The 15,741-nt window shown below is 47.9% G+C and overlaps 1 protein-coding gene and 1 long non-coding RNA gene across 6 annotated transcripts; one reads left to right on the forward strand and one right to left on the reverse strand.

Annotated features, from left to right (window-relative positions):
* Positions 1-294: 294 nt before the first annotated feature.
* On the reverse strand, positions 295-11,606 carry LOC129132027 (uncharacterized). 5 transcript variants are annotated; one of them, XR_013185401.1, is made up of 5 exons: positions 8,131-11,289; positions 7,113-7,185; positions 5,924-6,926; positions 3,421-4,333; positions 295-668 (listed from the first exon to the last, which is right to left on the reverse strand). XR_013185401.1 is itself a non-coding variant. In XM_077191168.1 (4 exons), exons 2-4 carry the CDS (start codon positions 7,156-7,158, stop codon positions 4,270-4,272), a joined length of 1,113 nt encoding a protein of 370 aa, XP_077047283.1. In that variant the 5' UTR covers positions 7,159-7,185; positions 11,318-11,606; the 3' UTR covers positions 3,143-4,269. The 5 variants fall into 5 exon arrangements, 4 of the variants coding, with proteins under 4 accessions (XP_077047283.1, XP_054506995.1, XP_054506994.1 ...); XM_077191168.1 differs by lacking the exons at positions 295-668; positions 8,131-11,289 and adding an exon at positions 11,318-11,606 and having other exon boundaries at positions 3,143-4,333; XM_054651020.2 differs by lacking the exon at positions 295-668 and having other exon boundaries at positions 3,143-4,333.
* A 25-nt stretch (positions 11,607-11,631) lies between these two features.
* LOC143695973 (uncharacterized) lies at positions 11,632-15,363 on the forward strand. Its single transcript, XR_013185441.1, has 3 exons — positions 11,632-12,867; positions 13,409-13,518; positions 14,198-15,363. It is a non-coding gene; the product is annotated as an uncharacterized LOC143695973 (long non-coding RNA).
* The last annotated feature ends 378 nt before the right edge of the window (positions 15,364-15,741 follow it).

Raw genomic sequence — 15,741 nt, forward strand, 5'->3', positions numbered from 1 at the left:
GACACTCGGTTCCCCAAGATATCATTATGTCATGGTGGTCTCCTGCATGCCATGAGGCCCCACTGTGTGAGGCCTTAAAGAACCTAGAAATAAAGCAGCACATTTGGAGATAATATTTGTATAGGAGGTAATATAAAAGCTGGTCTTTATTGGAGACCTCCAGGAGTAGATATGAAAAATGTCCACAAAATGCCCACACCCACAAAGGGTGAATACAGTTTTACAAGTTTAGCAGATTAGAATTGTTGACAAAAATCACCAATTAGGAGTGCAAGTGGTGATGCAATTCCCCCCTGGGTCTTCTAAGCCTTTCCCCCCTCTGGTCTTGGTTTAGGGCAAATCTGGAAGAAAGCCTCCAGAAAGTCAACCTACACGGCCTCTCTTCTTTAATCAGTTTGGGACTAATTTCTTCAGAGAGAAGTGGAAAAAAACCCTGTTTATTTAATAGGTAAAGTACTCCCCAGCACACAAAATGAACAATACCAGATGACAACACTCATTTGCTGCTCTGAAGAGATGACAAATTCAGAAAGTCTCTCTGGTGGGTGGTCGCTCTGTTCTCGGTCCCTCTGGCGCTGGGAAAGGCTGCAGAGTGGGCCCTGGCAGGCTGCAAAGTCTGAGCTCTAGGTGTTTCCCCAGGTCCTGGTCTGGGGCAGGTTCAAATGGCTCTAAGAAAAAGGGAAAGAAAAACAGTCCAGGGAAAACTCAGACTGCCTCAGTTAGCTAAACTAAGTAAAAAGCAAAAGGAGCGTGTTGTTCTGCCCTGTCTGTGCCTAGACATTAACAGTCTAGCCAAATGTGGAGGAGTGAGTGAGTGAGTGAGTGAGGCTGATAACAAAAACTCGGTGCTTCTTCTCCCTGCCTTCGCTCTCAGCCAGTCTTGAAGGCACAGAACAGAGTATCCAGCATAGACAGAACACACGATTGGAGATACAAGCATCATAAAGTGTTGCAGTGTGATGCCATTTCCTGTTTCAGCTCCCAGGTGTGGCAATACCTTCTCCCTTCCCCTCCCCCTAGCCTTCTTGCTAAGTGCTGACAGTCAATCTTAACAGATGCCCCTCAGCCCTGGGGTCATTGGCTCGTCCAAGTGTCATTGTCCCCTGAGCCTTCCCCCCCTCCCACCTGGTTGGTGGCTCACCTACCCCTTCCCCTCCCCCTTTCCCCGGGCTTAAAAAGAGATGGGACCATGCGGTCTGGATTCTGTGTAGCTGTTACAAGATTCAGAGATCTGTGATCCTGCAATAAAACTCTGGATTAAACCCTCGGCAGAATCCTCTCCTTTTTCTCTTCACAGTTGCCTGAACCCTTTCCACCAGAGGTAAACTGAGTTTCTACTATGCCTGGACTTGTTCCGAGTGCCTAACTGCAACTGCCAGCCAGCCAAAGGTGTCTCTGAGGTGAAATACCACAGCTGCCACCTTTGGCCCAGCAGCAAGGGCCAGACAAGCCCAGGCACGTTCCACCTGGTAATACTGGGATATTATTCCAATAATAAAGTCACCCTAGGACACCCTGAACAGGACTGTACTTTGTTTATGAAAATTGGTCCTGAAGAACTGGTTTTGACCTTGGTTTCTAAGGAGAACCAAGACAGGATAGAGGCTTTGAAATGTGTTTTGTCTTTCTGTGTAGGGAAATAATGAAGCTAAGCTACAATAACAGACTACAGAGCTACAAATGTAGCTCTGTAGTTTGTTATTGTAAATGAGTAAAGAATGCAGAGACTATATAAAAAGCAGAAATTCTCCATAATTCCTCTTTTTTAGAGACTATGTTGTCTAGTTTGCTCCATATTTAACCATACCATCATATAACACAGATGCCAACTAAACACTTATTATTCAGGCCAAGTTCAGTAACCATGAAGTGAATGTACTGAAGATATATCCAAAGTTCAACAAGACTTTTGAAAGCTACTTGGTGTAGAATTTGAGTTTGCTTTCAAATTTCAACCAAATCTTTAATAATTCTTTCACTCTGATCTACATAAGAATAGCCACAGTGTTAATAATTCTGTGGGTAGTAGGAAATTGAAAGTTATCCTGTTTGGTAAAATTATACCAGAAAAATCATGGACTTCTTCTTGTAAGGCTAGAATTGCATTTGAAGCTTTGCCTTTCAGCGTGTCCAATAAACCTTAATGTGATCAAATATTATGTGTGGAATTACACCCCCAAGAGCACAGGCCTGATCTTTATCTAGGGGCAAACTTACCAGGCCAGATTCTCACATATCCAGTATCACTCTGACAAGTTGTTCTTATGAAGAGCTTTTGGATACATTTTGGGCTACATTTACATGCAAATTTTGGGGCCAAACTTGAGTTATGGTTACCAACTGTGCAGATAACAAGCACAAAAAGAACAATTTAAACCACATCATCCTGATTTGTGTCAGTCTCTGTTTTCCAGTTGTTTCAGGAGCAGAGATTTCTCTGGATAACATGACAAATCTCTGGAGCTGCTGCAAAGTGGAACTTCAAATAATTAAATCCCTCTGTAAGTTAATTTTTCCCCTCATATATGAATTCCTCCTGTGAAGAATACATATATATATAATGATGTATATATATAAATTATATATATAATACATGTATAATATATACAAATTGATATGGCCTGCCATGCGATGTTTCATTAGGAGTTACGTTGTCTTTTTGCTTTGGTATCAGAATAAATCACATGAGACTTTATTTTCTTCATGGTGAAAGAGCTTATTCTTTATTCAAGTAACTTGTTTTTATACAGTTTTACATACCTTGTGTGTGATTCCAATTGAGTTAATAGCTTTCTTGCCAATTACTTTATTGGTTAGTAAGAGATACTTTACTTGTCCATCAAATGTCTCTATTAAATTGTTTACATATTTTCTTCTCTGGTTCTCATGGGATAGATTTAATGTTTATGCAGGTGCTAGTTGTTTTTCACCCAGGAATAAATTGTTATGTTAACGAACTCTTCACACCAGGACTGCTTTCACATGGGAACTTGCAAAGTGCTTGCTTGACAAGGTCACTGATCTAACAGAGCATGCCTGATTTTATGAGGCCTTTTAAAATAATTTTTCTACCTTACTGCAACACTTTGGTTGTATGTGGATTCTCAGTAAGGCTATGGGTAAAACTTGAACTCATGGCATGGATGTTTCCAACAAATCTTATTAATCTGTGCTTTGAGGGTTCCAGTCACATATGCAGTTTTACCATTTATCTGGGGTGTGTAGGGAATTTATAGATCCCAAACAATTCCCAACATTTGACTAACATCTCCAATCACAAGGCGACCAACTCCAAAGGAACCCCAAACACTGGAATTATATGATTTAGTAAAATATCCACCACTTCCTTTTGTTGTGTTGATGCAACAGGGGTAAGCCCCAGACCATCCACTAAAGGTATCATCTAACCCTAATACATACCTGTATCCTTCTTGGGTGGTAACTCAGTAGAATTTATTTGCCAACAATGTCCAGGAGAATCCCCTGCCTCTGTTATTTCTAACACAACTGTTTTGCTCATGTTTGGGTGGGTTCTAGAGAAGATTTCACATTTGTTACAGATTGTACAATATCAGTCTTTTCCCCTTCTGTTACTGCTTTCTTCAGATGTTTCAAAAGGTTTCTTGTTCCCCTGCAAGTGTTTTTTATGTTCTCACTGAGGTGGGATTACAGTCGGTCCCTCTGGTTTAACAGTCCATTCACTTTCCTTGATTTCAATCTTTGTGCCAGAAAACTGATGGTTCTGTTGATCACATTTTGGGGCAAACCTTGTCAAACTGATTTCCTTCTGTGGCACTACTGTTAAGATCCCTTTTCTTGCTTCTTTTACTATTTTATCAACAAAAAGATTCTCTAATTCAAGAGTTGCTTCCCCATTTTGATGAATCTTGCAATGTATAAAGGCTGCTTCTCTAGACTTCTAAATACTCTGTAGCAGTGCATGGATCTGTTCAGTGTGTTCAATTCCATGGCCTTGTGTTGCCAGTCCTCTTTCTTTACAGATGACCTCACCGAAAACATTAAATGCATATTCAGAATTAGTCCATCTTTTTACATTCTTTCCTTTGCTCAGTCCTTGGCCTTTCTTATTCACAGGGATGCAGAAGGTATTTTTAAAATTTAATTCAGTAAACCATCCTCAACTATCTGTTATTCTCCACACTTTGCAAAATTCCAATAGATCCTTCTTAGAAGCATTTAGCAAATAGAGCGAGTGATGAATCACCCAGTGTTTTCCTAATTCATATTTTAAAAGTTGGAAGAAAGGTCTCAGCTTTCAGCTACAAAGGTGACATCAGCCTTTGGATTCCGCCTCTGCCTTCGCCCACCGTGGCTGTAGAAGAGTTAGAAAAAGTGATGAAAGGTGAAAATAAAACCCTTGAGAAACAACCCCAAAAGCAAATTCCCTCACCACGCTGGGACAGAATAAGTGGCCTAACAAACCTTACGAAACAGGTGGGATCCTGTAAAATGTCACAATTTGGTTTCTAAGAGCCTTGATTTTCCTGAAAACACACAAATGCACAATTTCACACTACACAACAAAAAGAGCTGTCTTTATGTTACCTCCTGTGGGGTCCTGGGACCATGGTTCCTCACCCCTCAGGTTACCGCACGGAAATTCTTAAAAGTCTTCAGCAGGAAAGAGTTCCTTGCAATATGTTTCTGGTCCAGAGGGAGGCTGCTGGGTCCAGTCCCATCTGAGATGCCAGAAAAACTGATGCCTTAAAAGCCTTAGAAATGAAATAACACCCTTTGGAGATATTATTAGTATAGGAGGTAATATAAAGGCTGGTCTTTATTGGAGGCCTCCAAGGGGCAAATATGGAAGATGTCCACAAAATGCCCACCCCACTATGGGGTAAATAGTTTATAAGTTTAGCAAATTAGCATATTTGACAAAAATCACCAATTAGAAGCACAGGTGGTGAGGCACGACAAAGTTCTTTGGGAAGAGTCACTCTACCTGTGACTGGAGACTTCAGGCACAGCAAAGAAACAAAGCAACAACAAAACAAAACAAAATCCAGGCAATCAAACCAGAAATTAATCAAGAACTGTCCATGTGTGTTTAGGTGCATCTGACAAAAGGATAGTGAGGGTAAGGATAAAAGGAATATGGCCTAAAAGCTTAACAGCACTCAAACACTCAAACTTAACTTATACCTTAACCTTAACTTATACCTTAAACATAACAATTTAGCAAAGAAACAGCACTTAACAGTTTCTTTAAGTGTTTAAAGAACACTTTAACACTTAAGTGTTAACCTAACTTAACACTTAACAATTTACAGAGGGGTAGTGTTTAATTTAGCTTATAACTTATATTAAACCTGGAATTATGGTAAGGCATTTCACAAAGCACTGACTCAGCAAACTATAACCCGTCCAACTTCAAGTTATCCAGATTTTGAGAAGTCAGGAGAAGAGAGGGAGAGACAGAGCAAGAGAGAGAGAAAAGAGAGAAATATCCACAGCCATGGTTTGGATCTAGTGTCATCTCAGCCGATATGGAATGTGTCAGTGTCACACCTGTGTCATGGCCTTTACCTGCTCTTCTGGTCCCTCTCACATATGGGATTTTTGGGGTGCCATGGGCCTGGCAGCCACTTTGGGGCTGGGCCAGAGGCTGCAGTGGCTGGGGATGCGGCAGCAGCCACCCCCCCTACGCAGAACTTGCTCTGATCTCCCAATTCACACGGGAGATGTTTGGGACCATTCATCATTTCTCTGCTCTCCAACACTGAGGCAACAGACTGGCTACAGCTCTGAGCTCGTGCCCAAGACAACCACCCTGGCAATGGGGTTCTATGGAGCTGTTCTCAGGAACCCCCCAAGAATTGGAGAGTACCCCAAAACCACTTCCAAAATGTGGGATGCCCCAAAATCCCTGCAGTCAGCGCATTTGCAGAGCTTTCCTTACCAGTTCCTCTGTTGGTGCTGGGACAAGTGAGACCCTCTGGGGAAGCTCTTCCCACATTCCTCACATACGTAGGGCCGTACCCTAGTGTGGGTCCTCCGATGGTGGTTCAGGTTGGAGCGATCGCTGAAGCTCATCCCACATTCCTCACACCTGTAGGGCTGTTGCCCAGTGTGAGTGCGCATGTGGACTGTTAGGTGGGACTTCTGGTTGAAGCTCTTCTCACATTCCCAGCACTTGTAGCTGTCACATACCCTGATTTCCACACACAGGTGGTTGTGAATCTTCCTGAAGCTCTTCCCACATTTCTCACACTTGTTGGGCTGTTCCCTGGTGTCAATGCACTGGTGGGCATTCAAGTGGGTGCTCTGGCTGAAGCTCTTCCCACATTTGGGACATTTGTGGGGCTTCTGCCCAGTGTGGATCCTCTCGTGGCGGACCAGGTTGGATTTCTGGCCAAAGTTCTTCCCACATTCCCCACACACAAATTGCTCTGGCTGTTCCCCAGAGCAATTTATCTTGTGCTGGTTTAGTTTGGATGTCTCTCTGAAGCTCTTCCCACATTCAGAGCGCTTGCAAGGCCTTTCATTGTAATGGGTATTCTCATGACGGGCCAGGTTGTTGCTACGGCTGAAGCTCTTCCCACATTCCCTACACTTGTAGGGCCTCTCCCCAGTATGGATCCTCTGGTGTTTCTTCAGGTTGGAGCTGTGGCTGAAGCTCCTCTCGCATTCCCCACACTTGTATGACTTCTCCCTGACTTGAGGGTGCTCAGGGACCACCAAGTCTGAGCTCTGGCTGAAGCTCTGTCTACCCTTTTGGCACAGGGTAGGTCTTTCCTCCTCAGAGCACCCTGGGCTGGCTTTGGAGCCCCTCCTCGTGTGGGATCTCTGGGGCTTTTCTTTCCTGTTGGTTTCCTGTACTGTGGAGTTGCTCAAAATGGCCTCTTCCACAAGGTCCTGCTGTGGGGATTTGTCCTCCCTGGTCTCCATCCTCTGCTCCTTGTCTGGGGGAGGAAGGACAAGGAGAGGATGGGATTTGCCTCTGTGCCAGAGGGAAGGGGCAAGAGATACTCCCAATGTGTCCCCAGCAGGACAGTGTTGGCAGTGAGGTTGTCCTGCAGCTGGGGGCCATGCTGGGCTGGGAGATGGAGCAGGAGAGAGGGGGAAAGGGGCACTGACTTCTTCCTCACCTGCCGAGGAGTCCCAGGGCATCTTTCTCGCAGCCTCCTTCTCCATCTGGCCAAGCTTTGAGAATGAGAAATCCTGGTTTTGGGGGTAAACAAGGTGTGAGTGCCTTGGGTTGGGTGTTCCTCCTGCCCAAGTCCATTTCTAGAAGTCACCAGGTGTCTGGTGTCCGTAAAACCTCCAATAACCAAGAGTGAATCCCAAAAAAGCCTTTCCCTTTCTAATCTCCTCACTTTGAGGTTCTGAGGCCCCCCTTCTTGGGGCTGCTGGGGTCCTGTGGATTCTCCCACTCTGGGGTCCTGCTTTGGGATGCCATGAGGGTTTTGCAGGTCCCACAAGTCCCTTCTCCCTTAATTCTGCTTTGGCTCCCAGGGTCCCTCGCTCCCCCCAGTCCAGGCACTTGAGGCTTACCCCTCTCTTGGTGACCCTTTCATCTCCTGGACCCTGCTCATCTCCAGTCTCCCCTACTCCTCCAGGCTGCCAGGGATGGATACCAAAGCCTCCGGCCTTACAAATATTGAAACAGCTCCATGCAGGGAGCCCTTGGAGTTCCTGAGGATTGGCAGAAGCCTTCCTCAAGATGTCCTGCCTTGGGTATTTTTGGTATGGCAAAACAAGCTCCTAAAGGTTGCTTGATTTGTGCTAACACCAAGGTTTGAAAGACGTGTTGGCCAAGGAAGGCTGGAACCTAGAAATGGAGAATACGACTTTCTTCCCTCATAATTATTATAATTTTGAAATTAATGGATGGAAAAGGGATTTCCTTTACAAACCCCCCAGGGCAGCTGGTCCCAGTGCCCCCTCGGGATAGCAACAGGAGCTATAGCCAGAACTTCAGGAGCAGCAAGCTGGAATGGCAGGGCAGGCTCTCCCAGGGCAGCAAGCGAGAGGCAGCAGAAACTCCAGGGCCCTGCCCGAAGCTGTGGGGTGTCCAGGTGTTGGGTTACAGTCTGTCAAGAAGCTCTGAAGCAGTGGCAGAGAACAGTGGAGCTGGACAGAGAATTGCTCCCTGAAATTTCTCACCGGCAATGGCTGGTCCTGGGGTCTGGACTTGTGCAGAGGAGGCAGCCCCTGGTGGGGAACGGGGTGTTTCCACTCCTGGCACAGCACGCACTGGCTCTGGGCTCCCAAGCAGCAGAGAAGCAAGCCAGCAAGCCCAGTCACAGTGCCAAAGGAAAAGAAACAAAAAGAAACAGACAGAACCCACAGAAGCAGCAGGATCCCTGGCCAAAACCACCAGCAGTGTGGCCACTCCAGCAGCTGGCTGGGATGGAAAGGAGCTGCCCACACCCTGCCCCAAACTCTCTCTGGAAACCCCAACCTGGCTCCCACTCATTGCAATACTCCCGGAGCAGCAACCATCCCGGACCAAAAACAAAACAATGAACCCCAAAAACTCTATGAGATAAAAAACCATCCCCTAGACACTGTTATAGGTAGATAATGAGATGATTGGCTCTTGCAATTAAGGGATGACTATTGTGTGAATATTAATAAAAGCTTTAGTGATGTATTGTTATGTTATTCCAGTTTAGATGTCCTCTGTTCTCCCCATAGTTCCCTTTCCCCCCCCTCTGTATTGCTGTCTAAGACAGGTAGAAAGAAGGCGTGCACATCTCCCTTGCACTGGACAGTTAGGAATGGAAGCTTGCTGCTTAGGGGGTGTGGCATGGCAACACCTGACCTCCAATCAAGCTACAAGAAAGCAGTCTCCACCAATAAATGGCAAAGAAGAGCTGACTGACAGACTTTGGGAGGGGCCAGGATTGGCTGATGCAACTCCCAGGGGTATAAAAGACTGAGCATCCATCTTGAAGATGAACTGGCCATGTGGTATCCACAAGGGTAGTTCCCAATGCTGCGAAATTTTCCTTATGTAGTCCTTTTGTTGTATTTTTGTCAAGGTTTAATAAACCTTTTAGATTTTCAAAGTGAGCAGTTGTTTTTCACAACATCAAGTTAAAAAGAAACTTGCCAGAGGAGGGAGGCCTTAGGGCTTGTCCTGTGTCCCTTCCAAAGATGCTAGGTGGATTTTACCAGAATGCCCCAAGTGGGAAGGCTTAAATATCTTCTGGTAACAGCATGTCAGCTAACAGGGTGGCCAGAAGCATTTCCAACTGCTTCAGCAACTACAGGATCAGTTATAAAAGTATTTTTGGAACAAATAATTTGAAGATATGGGATCATGGATGCAATAGACTCAGGCAGAGGAACTCATTTTACAGGAAAAACTCTTGAAGGGGTTATGACTGGTTTAGGAATATAATGGAACCTCCATACCTCCTGGCACCCCCAGAGCTCAGGTCAGGTAGAAAAAAAAATGAGTGAAGAAATAAAGAAACACCTTTTGAAGCTAGAAATAGGAACCAAGATACCATGGGTACAGCTTTTGCCATTGGCTATGGCAAGAAGAAGAACCAAACCCAGGGCAGATATTCAATTATCTCCCTTGGAATTGATGTCTGGAATTCCTTACCCTGGTAATTCTCCACCTTGTGCAGGGTGGAGATAAGGGATGTATGTTTCAAGCAGTCCGTGGCCAGAATCCTGTCTCTTGTGAAATCTCTCCCACAGGAAGCTGGGCTGGCACAGAGCCTGCCCTGGGACTTTGCTGTTGCCAACACCCAGCCAGGACATCGGCTCCTGCCTAAGGAGTGCAAAGCAGCACCACTGGTGGCCAAGGGGCCCATGCCAAGTGTCCCTGAGGCCAGAAACAGCCGCCAGCACAGCTGAACACGGGGGGACCCCTCAGCCTGGCCTCAGGGGCTCTGAAGCCCCGGAGATTTGCACTTCCCGCCTGCAGCAGGACCATGGGAGCCGCCCCTGAGCCTGCCCTGAAGGCAACGCAGCAGCAGCCAGGGCTCCACAGCGGGCCAAGCCCCTGGGCCTGCCCACAGATCCTCTGCTCAAACCCTCGGAAATCCTGGCCACCCTGCTCTGGCACCTCCAGCCACTGGGGCCAAGCCTTGCTGCCACTGCTGCAGCTTCAGCGCTGGCTGGGCCTTCACTCGCCGCAGGTGGTGGGGAAGACAATGTGAGAATTTGACTAAATAATTATATTACACTATTAGAATATTTTCCTTAATAGTTTATACCGTCAGTCAGGGTTGGGCCAGAGGTGGGAGAATCAATTTGCAGCCTTAGGAAAAGAAGTAGCAAAAGTTCTTAAACTTAGCAATTGTTGGGTCAGGAGGGGCACGAGGACCTGAAAGCTGGCCATGGGTTGCCAGCCAAGCCAAACTTAAATGGTGGGTCAGCACCCCGAGTGAGGTCCATAATGGAATGGGATTTTGGGATGAGGAAGGAAGTCCATGGCAGCTTCATTGTTCTGAAAGAGGTATTTATTGCCTAAAAAGGATGGGGCGTTTATTCACAAATGCAGGAAAAAGCATTTGTGAATAAACCTTACCTTTGGGTTTAGACTGTTGGACCCCCAACTGCCCTCCTTATGATTGTTCAAATATTGAGGCAGATGGAATGAAATCCAGTCACATGAGAAATGGAACATTTCAACATCAGATGGTATTATATTATCTATTAGCATAAAAAGGAGGAGTTTGTGGAAAATCAAACAACTCAGGGACAGAATTATGTCATTGGGTCAAAGAAGACCCAGGAAGAAAAGATTAAATCAATGGTATTTAAAGTTTGTAAAGGCAATTACTAAGAAAATAAAAGAGGAGGGATTGAAAGAAATAAGATGAATGTGTCTTTACAAACAGAAGTGTGAATCTGCTTGGGGATAGGGCCATGAACTCAGAGATAGGGAAGTAACAAAGGAAGCTATTAGCTCTAGAGAATGTTACTGATCAACACAGACTGTTGCTCAGCCAAGGCCCTGTTAAATACCTGAACCTAGAGCATGAGAACAAAGACTTAGTCAAATAATGAGTAGGTTTTTCTTTCTTTTATATAATGAACGGGGGGTGCATAGAGCAGGCGATTCGGTAAGTCTGTACCTTCTGATTACCTCAGCCGCGGGAAAAAGGAAGAGGGTGATGCAGCAGGGATTTTCAGATAAAAGAGAGGCTGCATCCTCCAACCATCTGAGAGACCCCACGGGAAATGCCCCATGGCCTCTCCCTTTATTCGAATAAAGTTACAGGACCCCTCTGTCTCCTTTTTGGACATAAACCTCTGACATAGTGGATTAAGTCCACACACACACCCCCAGATCGACCCACCCACCCCGCGTTTTCGCCCTCATCACCTCCCTGGTGCTGCGCTGCCGCACGCCAGCACTGAGGTCTGCCGCGGAGAACGGAAAGCGGCGCCTGCCGCTGCGTCCCACAGTGCCCCGCGCCGCCCTCAGCCGCTCCCGACAGCCCCCGCGCCGTCCTCAGCCGCCGCCGCTCCGGTGGGTCCCGTTTCCGGGGTGAGGGGAATCTCACCGGGACCGGGATCACCGGAAAGCCCCTGGCATCCGCTGGGCTCCGCCGGGACCTCCCTGAGCCGCGGCGTTGCCTGCAGGTCCCGGCCCCCCACGACGAGCAGGGGAAATGGTTAGGGATTTCCCCCCCCCCCCCCCCCCCCCCCCCCCCCCGCGGGAATGGAAGCGGCAGGGCCCGGAGGCCGCTCCTCCTCCAGTGCCTCCTAATAACCTTCCGATGCGCCTTCTCTAGTCCATCCCAGTGCCCTCTCAGTTCCCTCCTGATACCCCCTGGTGCCCACCAGTAACCCCCCAGTAACTTCCCAGTCCCCACCCAGTTTCTCCCAGTCCATCCCAGTCCCCATGAATCCCCTCCCACTGCCCTTCCAGTTACTCCCAGTCTCCTCCCAGTGCCCACCAATTACCACCCAGTAACTTCCCAGTATGTCCCAGTATGTTCAAATCCCTCCCAGTCCTATTCAGTCCACACAAACCAATTCCCAGTCTCTGCCAGTCACATCCCAGTGCTCCCAGTATACCCTCTAGTCTCTTACAGTTTCTCTCAGTCCATCCCAGTCTCCTCCCAGTAGCTCCCAGTATATTCCAGTCCCTCCCAGTCCCCTCCAGTGCCCACAAACCCCTTCCCAGTCTATTCCAGTTGCCACCAGTGCCTCCCAATGTCCCCCAGTACCTTCCCAGTTTATTGCTGTTCCCTTCCCAGAACACCGTTTTCCCAGTCCATCCCAGTGCTCCCAGTCCCTTCCAGTGCCCACCAATCCCTCCCAGTTCTTCCCCAGTGCTTCTCAGTTCCCTCCCAGTACTCTCCACTGCTCCCAGTTTCTCTAAATCCCTTCCAATATCTCCCAGTGCCTCCCAGTCCTCCCCAGTCTCCTCACAGTACTTCTAAGTATGAACCAATCCCCTCCCAGTTTGTCCTAGTGCTCCCAGTTTCCCCTCCTAGTTTGTCCCAGTGCTCCCAGTTTCCCCTCCCAGACCTCCCAGTTCCGTTCCAGTTACTTCCAGTCTCCTCCTAGTGGCTCCCAGGACCCCCCAGTGTCCACCAGTAACTTCCCAGTTCCTCCCAGTACATCCCACTCCCATCCAGTGCCCACAAACCCCTTCTCAGTATATTCTAGTTTCCATCAGTCCCTCCCAGCCACATCCCAGTCCCTCCCAGTTAGTCCCAGTCTCCTTCCAGTGACCCCCTGTGCCCACCAGTAGCTGTCCAGAAGCTTCCCAGTTCCTTCCAGTCCCTCCCAGTGCTCCCAGTTCATCCCAGTTCCCTGTCCCAGCATGGGCAGATAAGCTCCACCCTCCCAGACTCTGCCTGGCACCAGCAGCAGGAGGAGAAACTGAGGCAGTACTGGGAGGCCATGGAAACCTTACTGGGGGTACCAATTTGTACTGGTTTGTACTGGGAGGGGGGAGGGACTGTGAGGGATTAAAGGATTTTAAAAAAAGATAAATAGGGGTTGAAGGGTGATTTGTACTGGTTTTGGACTGGGATGGACTGAAATGGACTGGGTGGTCACTGGGATGTTACTGTTCCATACTGGGAGGTGACTGGATTATACTGGAGGAGGTCACTGGTTTGAACTGGGGGGTTACTGGGAGGGACTGGGATGAACTGGGAGTTACTGGTTTGAACTGGGAGGGTAACTGGGCCATACTGGGAGGTCAGTGGGAGTTACTGGGATGAACTGGGAAATTCCTGGGGGTTTACTGGGCTGCACTGGGAGGGGATTGGGAGGGCATTGAGATTTACTTGGTCTATACGGGTTTATACTGGTTTGGACCTGGCATGGTCTAGCAAGGGCCATCCCATGCCCAGGTGTTGCCCTTAATGGTACTAGATATTACTGGGATGAAATTGGGATTTACTGGGGCTATACTGGTTATACTGGTTTGAACTAGGATTTACCTGCCCCACAGGGGGTGCCACCCGCCCAGGTGCTGTCCCTGACCAGCATCATCCTGGTGGCCAATCCTGATGTGGACATCTGCTGGAACCTGTGTGGACTGGGAGCACAGGGAGGGGACTGGTGTGTATTGGTTTGTACTGGTTTATATTGGGAGGGCACTGGTTTGAACTGGAAGGGTTTAAAGGGGGTAAAAAAGGGTTAAAAGGGAGTTTGGGGTTACTGGTTTATACTGGAAGGGCACTGGGAAGGGTTAAAAGCAGACTGGGAGGAACTGGGAGAGCCCTTACCAGTCTTTACTGGTTCATACTGGTCTATACTGGCCTATACCAGTCTATACTGGTTGATGCTGGTTCATACAGGTCCATACTTGTTTCAGAGTTCTGGGTGAATTGGTGTTTTTTAGGGAGTGAACCCCAAATCTGTACCATAGGCATGGGGAACAAAGACACACAGAGCTCCTTGCTTGCTCCAAAGAAGATAATTTATTGTAACGAACTGAGCCTTTTTATACTCAAAACTTCACCAAAACTTAACCCAAACAAGCACGCATTGGCTGCCTGCCACTGCAGTGTCGCTGTTGGTGTGTCCCTTGATCCAGTCAGCTCTCAGATCACGTGGTGTCCACGCATCTCCCCAGCCAATCCCTGCCTCACACACCAGGTGACCACCAACCCACTCTCCGGCCATCCAACCCACAGCTGAACCCTTCCCAGAGTGCCTTTTGGTGAACAGAAGCAAACAGGGTTGAATAAAGGTGAAAAAGGTCCTTATTCTGTAATGCTTTTCTTATTTCCCACAGTTTTGGAGCTCAATGGAACAAGGGCTCTACTGTGACTCAGAGAAACCTCATTGAACCAAAGAAACCATAGTGAGAGGGTTTGGAACCTTATGGGACCAATGCTCCAGTGCGACACAGTGGGGCCTCATGAAGCTCAGGAGACCCTAGTGAGGGATTAGAACCTCATGAAAGCAAGGCTCTGATGTGATCTAGCTGGACCTCATGGAATGCAGATGGCCACTGTCAGTCGATGGAACTCGTGAAAAAGGCTTGCAGCATGGAACCCAAGAGACCCTAGTGAGTTTATGGAGCCCCATTGAACCACAGTTCCAATGTGTCACAGCAGGGCTTTATGGAACACAGGAGAGCATTGTGAGGTTATTGAGCCCAATGGAAACAGGACTCTAATGAGACTTAGTGGAGCCTCATGGAACCCAAGAGACCCTCATGGAACCCAGGCTGCAGTGTGTCACAGAGGGACCTCATGGAACCCAGGAGAATTGTGATGCTATGGAGCAATATGGCACCAAGGTTCTCCTATGGCTTGACAGAACTCCATGGAAGCAAGGAACCATTGCAAGCCTATGGACGTAGCATCTGCAGGTGGATTTTCTGTTCCCTCCTGGGATGCTGGTGGACAATAAAGCCTGAGGCAGCCTCCCACGTGTCTGGCTGTGTCATCAGTGTGGGGGAAATTTGTCAATCTTGGCCCTGCTGCTGCTCCTCGCTGGGCTTGAAGATACTGAGACATGGCTGTGAGGGGGTCTTGATGTTCCTCCCCCTTGAGGCAGAGTGGAAATTTTCCAGAGTAGAAATCCATTTTGATTTAGGTGAAATGTACATCTTTGAGTTAAGTCTGTAGCTTGCTGTTTAGTCTGACTGCTTGCTCTCTTGATGGGCCTGTGCTTGGAGGGACTGCTTCAGCTGAAGGACAAGAGAATGGGGGGGGGGGGGCAGACAGAGCAGGGTAACCTGACCCAGGTTACCCTTCTGATAAAGAAGAATTATTGGCAAATGTCACACAAAATCAGTAGAATGAATATGTATGAACCTATTGTGAAATTGCATGCATATGTATTTGAGAGGGAAATAAAAGGAGATCTGGAGTCCCCAGAGGTATGCATATCATTTTAGGGGAACAATTCCCACATTCATCCAGCACTGTAATAAACATACCAGCTCTACAACTTTCACAAAAGTTGTGTAGTTTGTTTGTTTCCGCAAATCACCCTTGTCTCCCAAACTGTGCACAACTTTTGGGGCACTTTGAAAATATCCTGGAGGTGAAGTTGGGCTGGCTTGGGGAGGGTGGTGGGACAATTTGGGTGGATTTTTGGAGCATCCCGGTGTCCCCTCCCAGCCCAAATCTGGCTCCTGCTCTGGCCCCCTCTCGCCCGCCCTCACAAGTCCCTGCCATGCCCCCCAGATGCCACTTTGGAGGAGTGTGAGGGACCCACCATTGCCGTGGTACTGGGCCCCCCTCAGTGGCTGCCAGAGGGAGTGGAGGTTGGGTGACCATGCTGGAGTGCCAATGGTCCCACTGTCATCACACACCTGAGCACTCA

This window comes from Agelaius phoeniceus, chromosome 27, assembly GCF_051311805.1.
Source record: "Agelaius phoeniceus isolate bAgePho1 chromosome 27, bAgePho1.hap1, whole genome shotgun sequence".
In the NCBI taxonomy this organism is placed as follows: domain Eukaryota; kingdom Metazoa; phylum Chordata; class Aves; order Passeriformes; family Icteridae; genus Agelaius; species Agelaius phoeniceus.

Coding starts and splice junctions, on each gene's coding strand:
- LOC129132027 (XM_077191168.1), bottom strand. CDS start 7,158: ATGGAGAAGGAGGCTGCGAGAAAGATGCCCTGGGACTCCTCGGCAG. Junction 6,927..7,112: donor GCCCTGGGACTCCTCGGCAG/GTGAGGAAGAAG, acceptor TTCCTCCCCCAG/ACAAGGAGCAGAGGATGGAG. Junction 4,334..5,923: donor CAGCACCAACAGAGGAACTG/GTAAGGAAAGCT, acceptor ACTCTTCTACAG/CCACGGTGGGCGAAGGCAGA.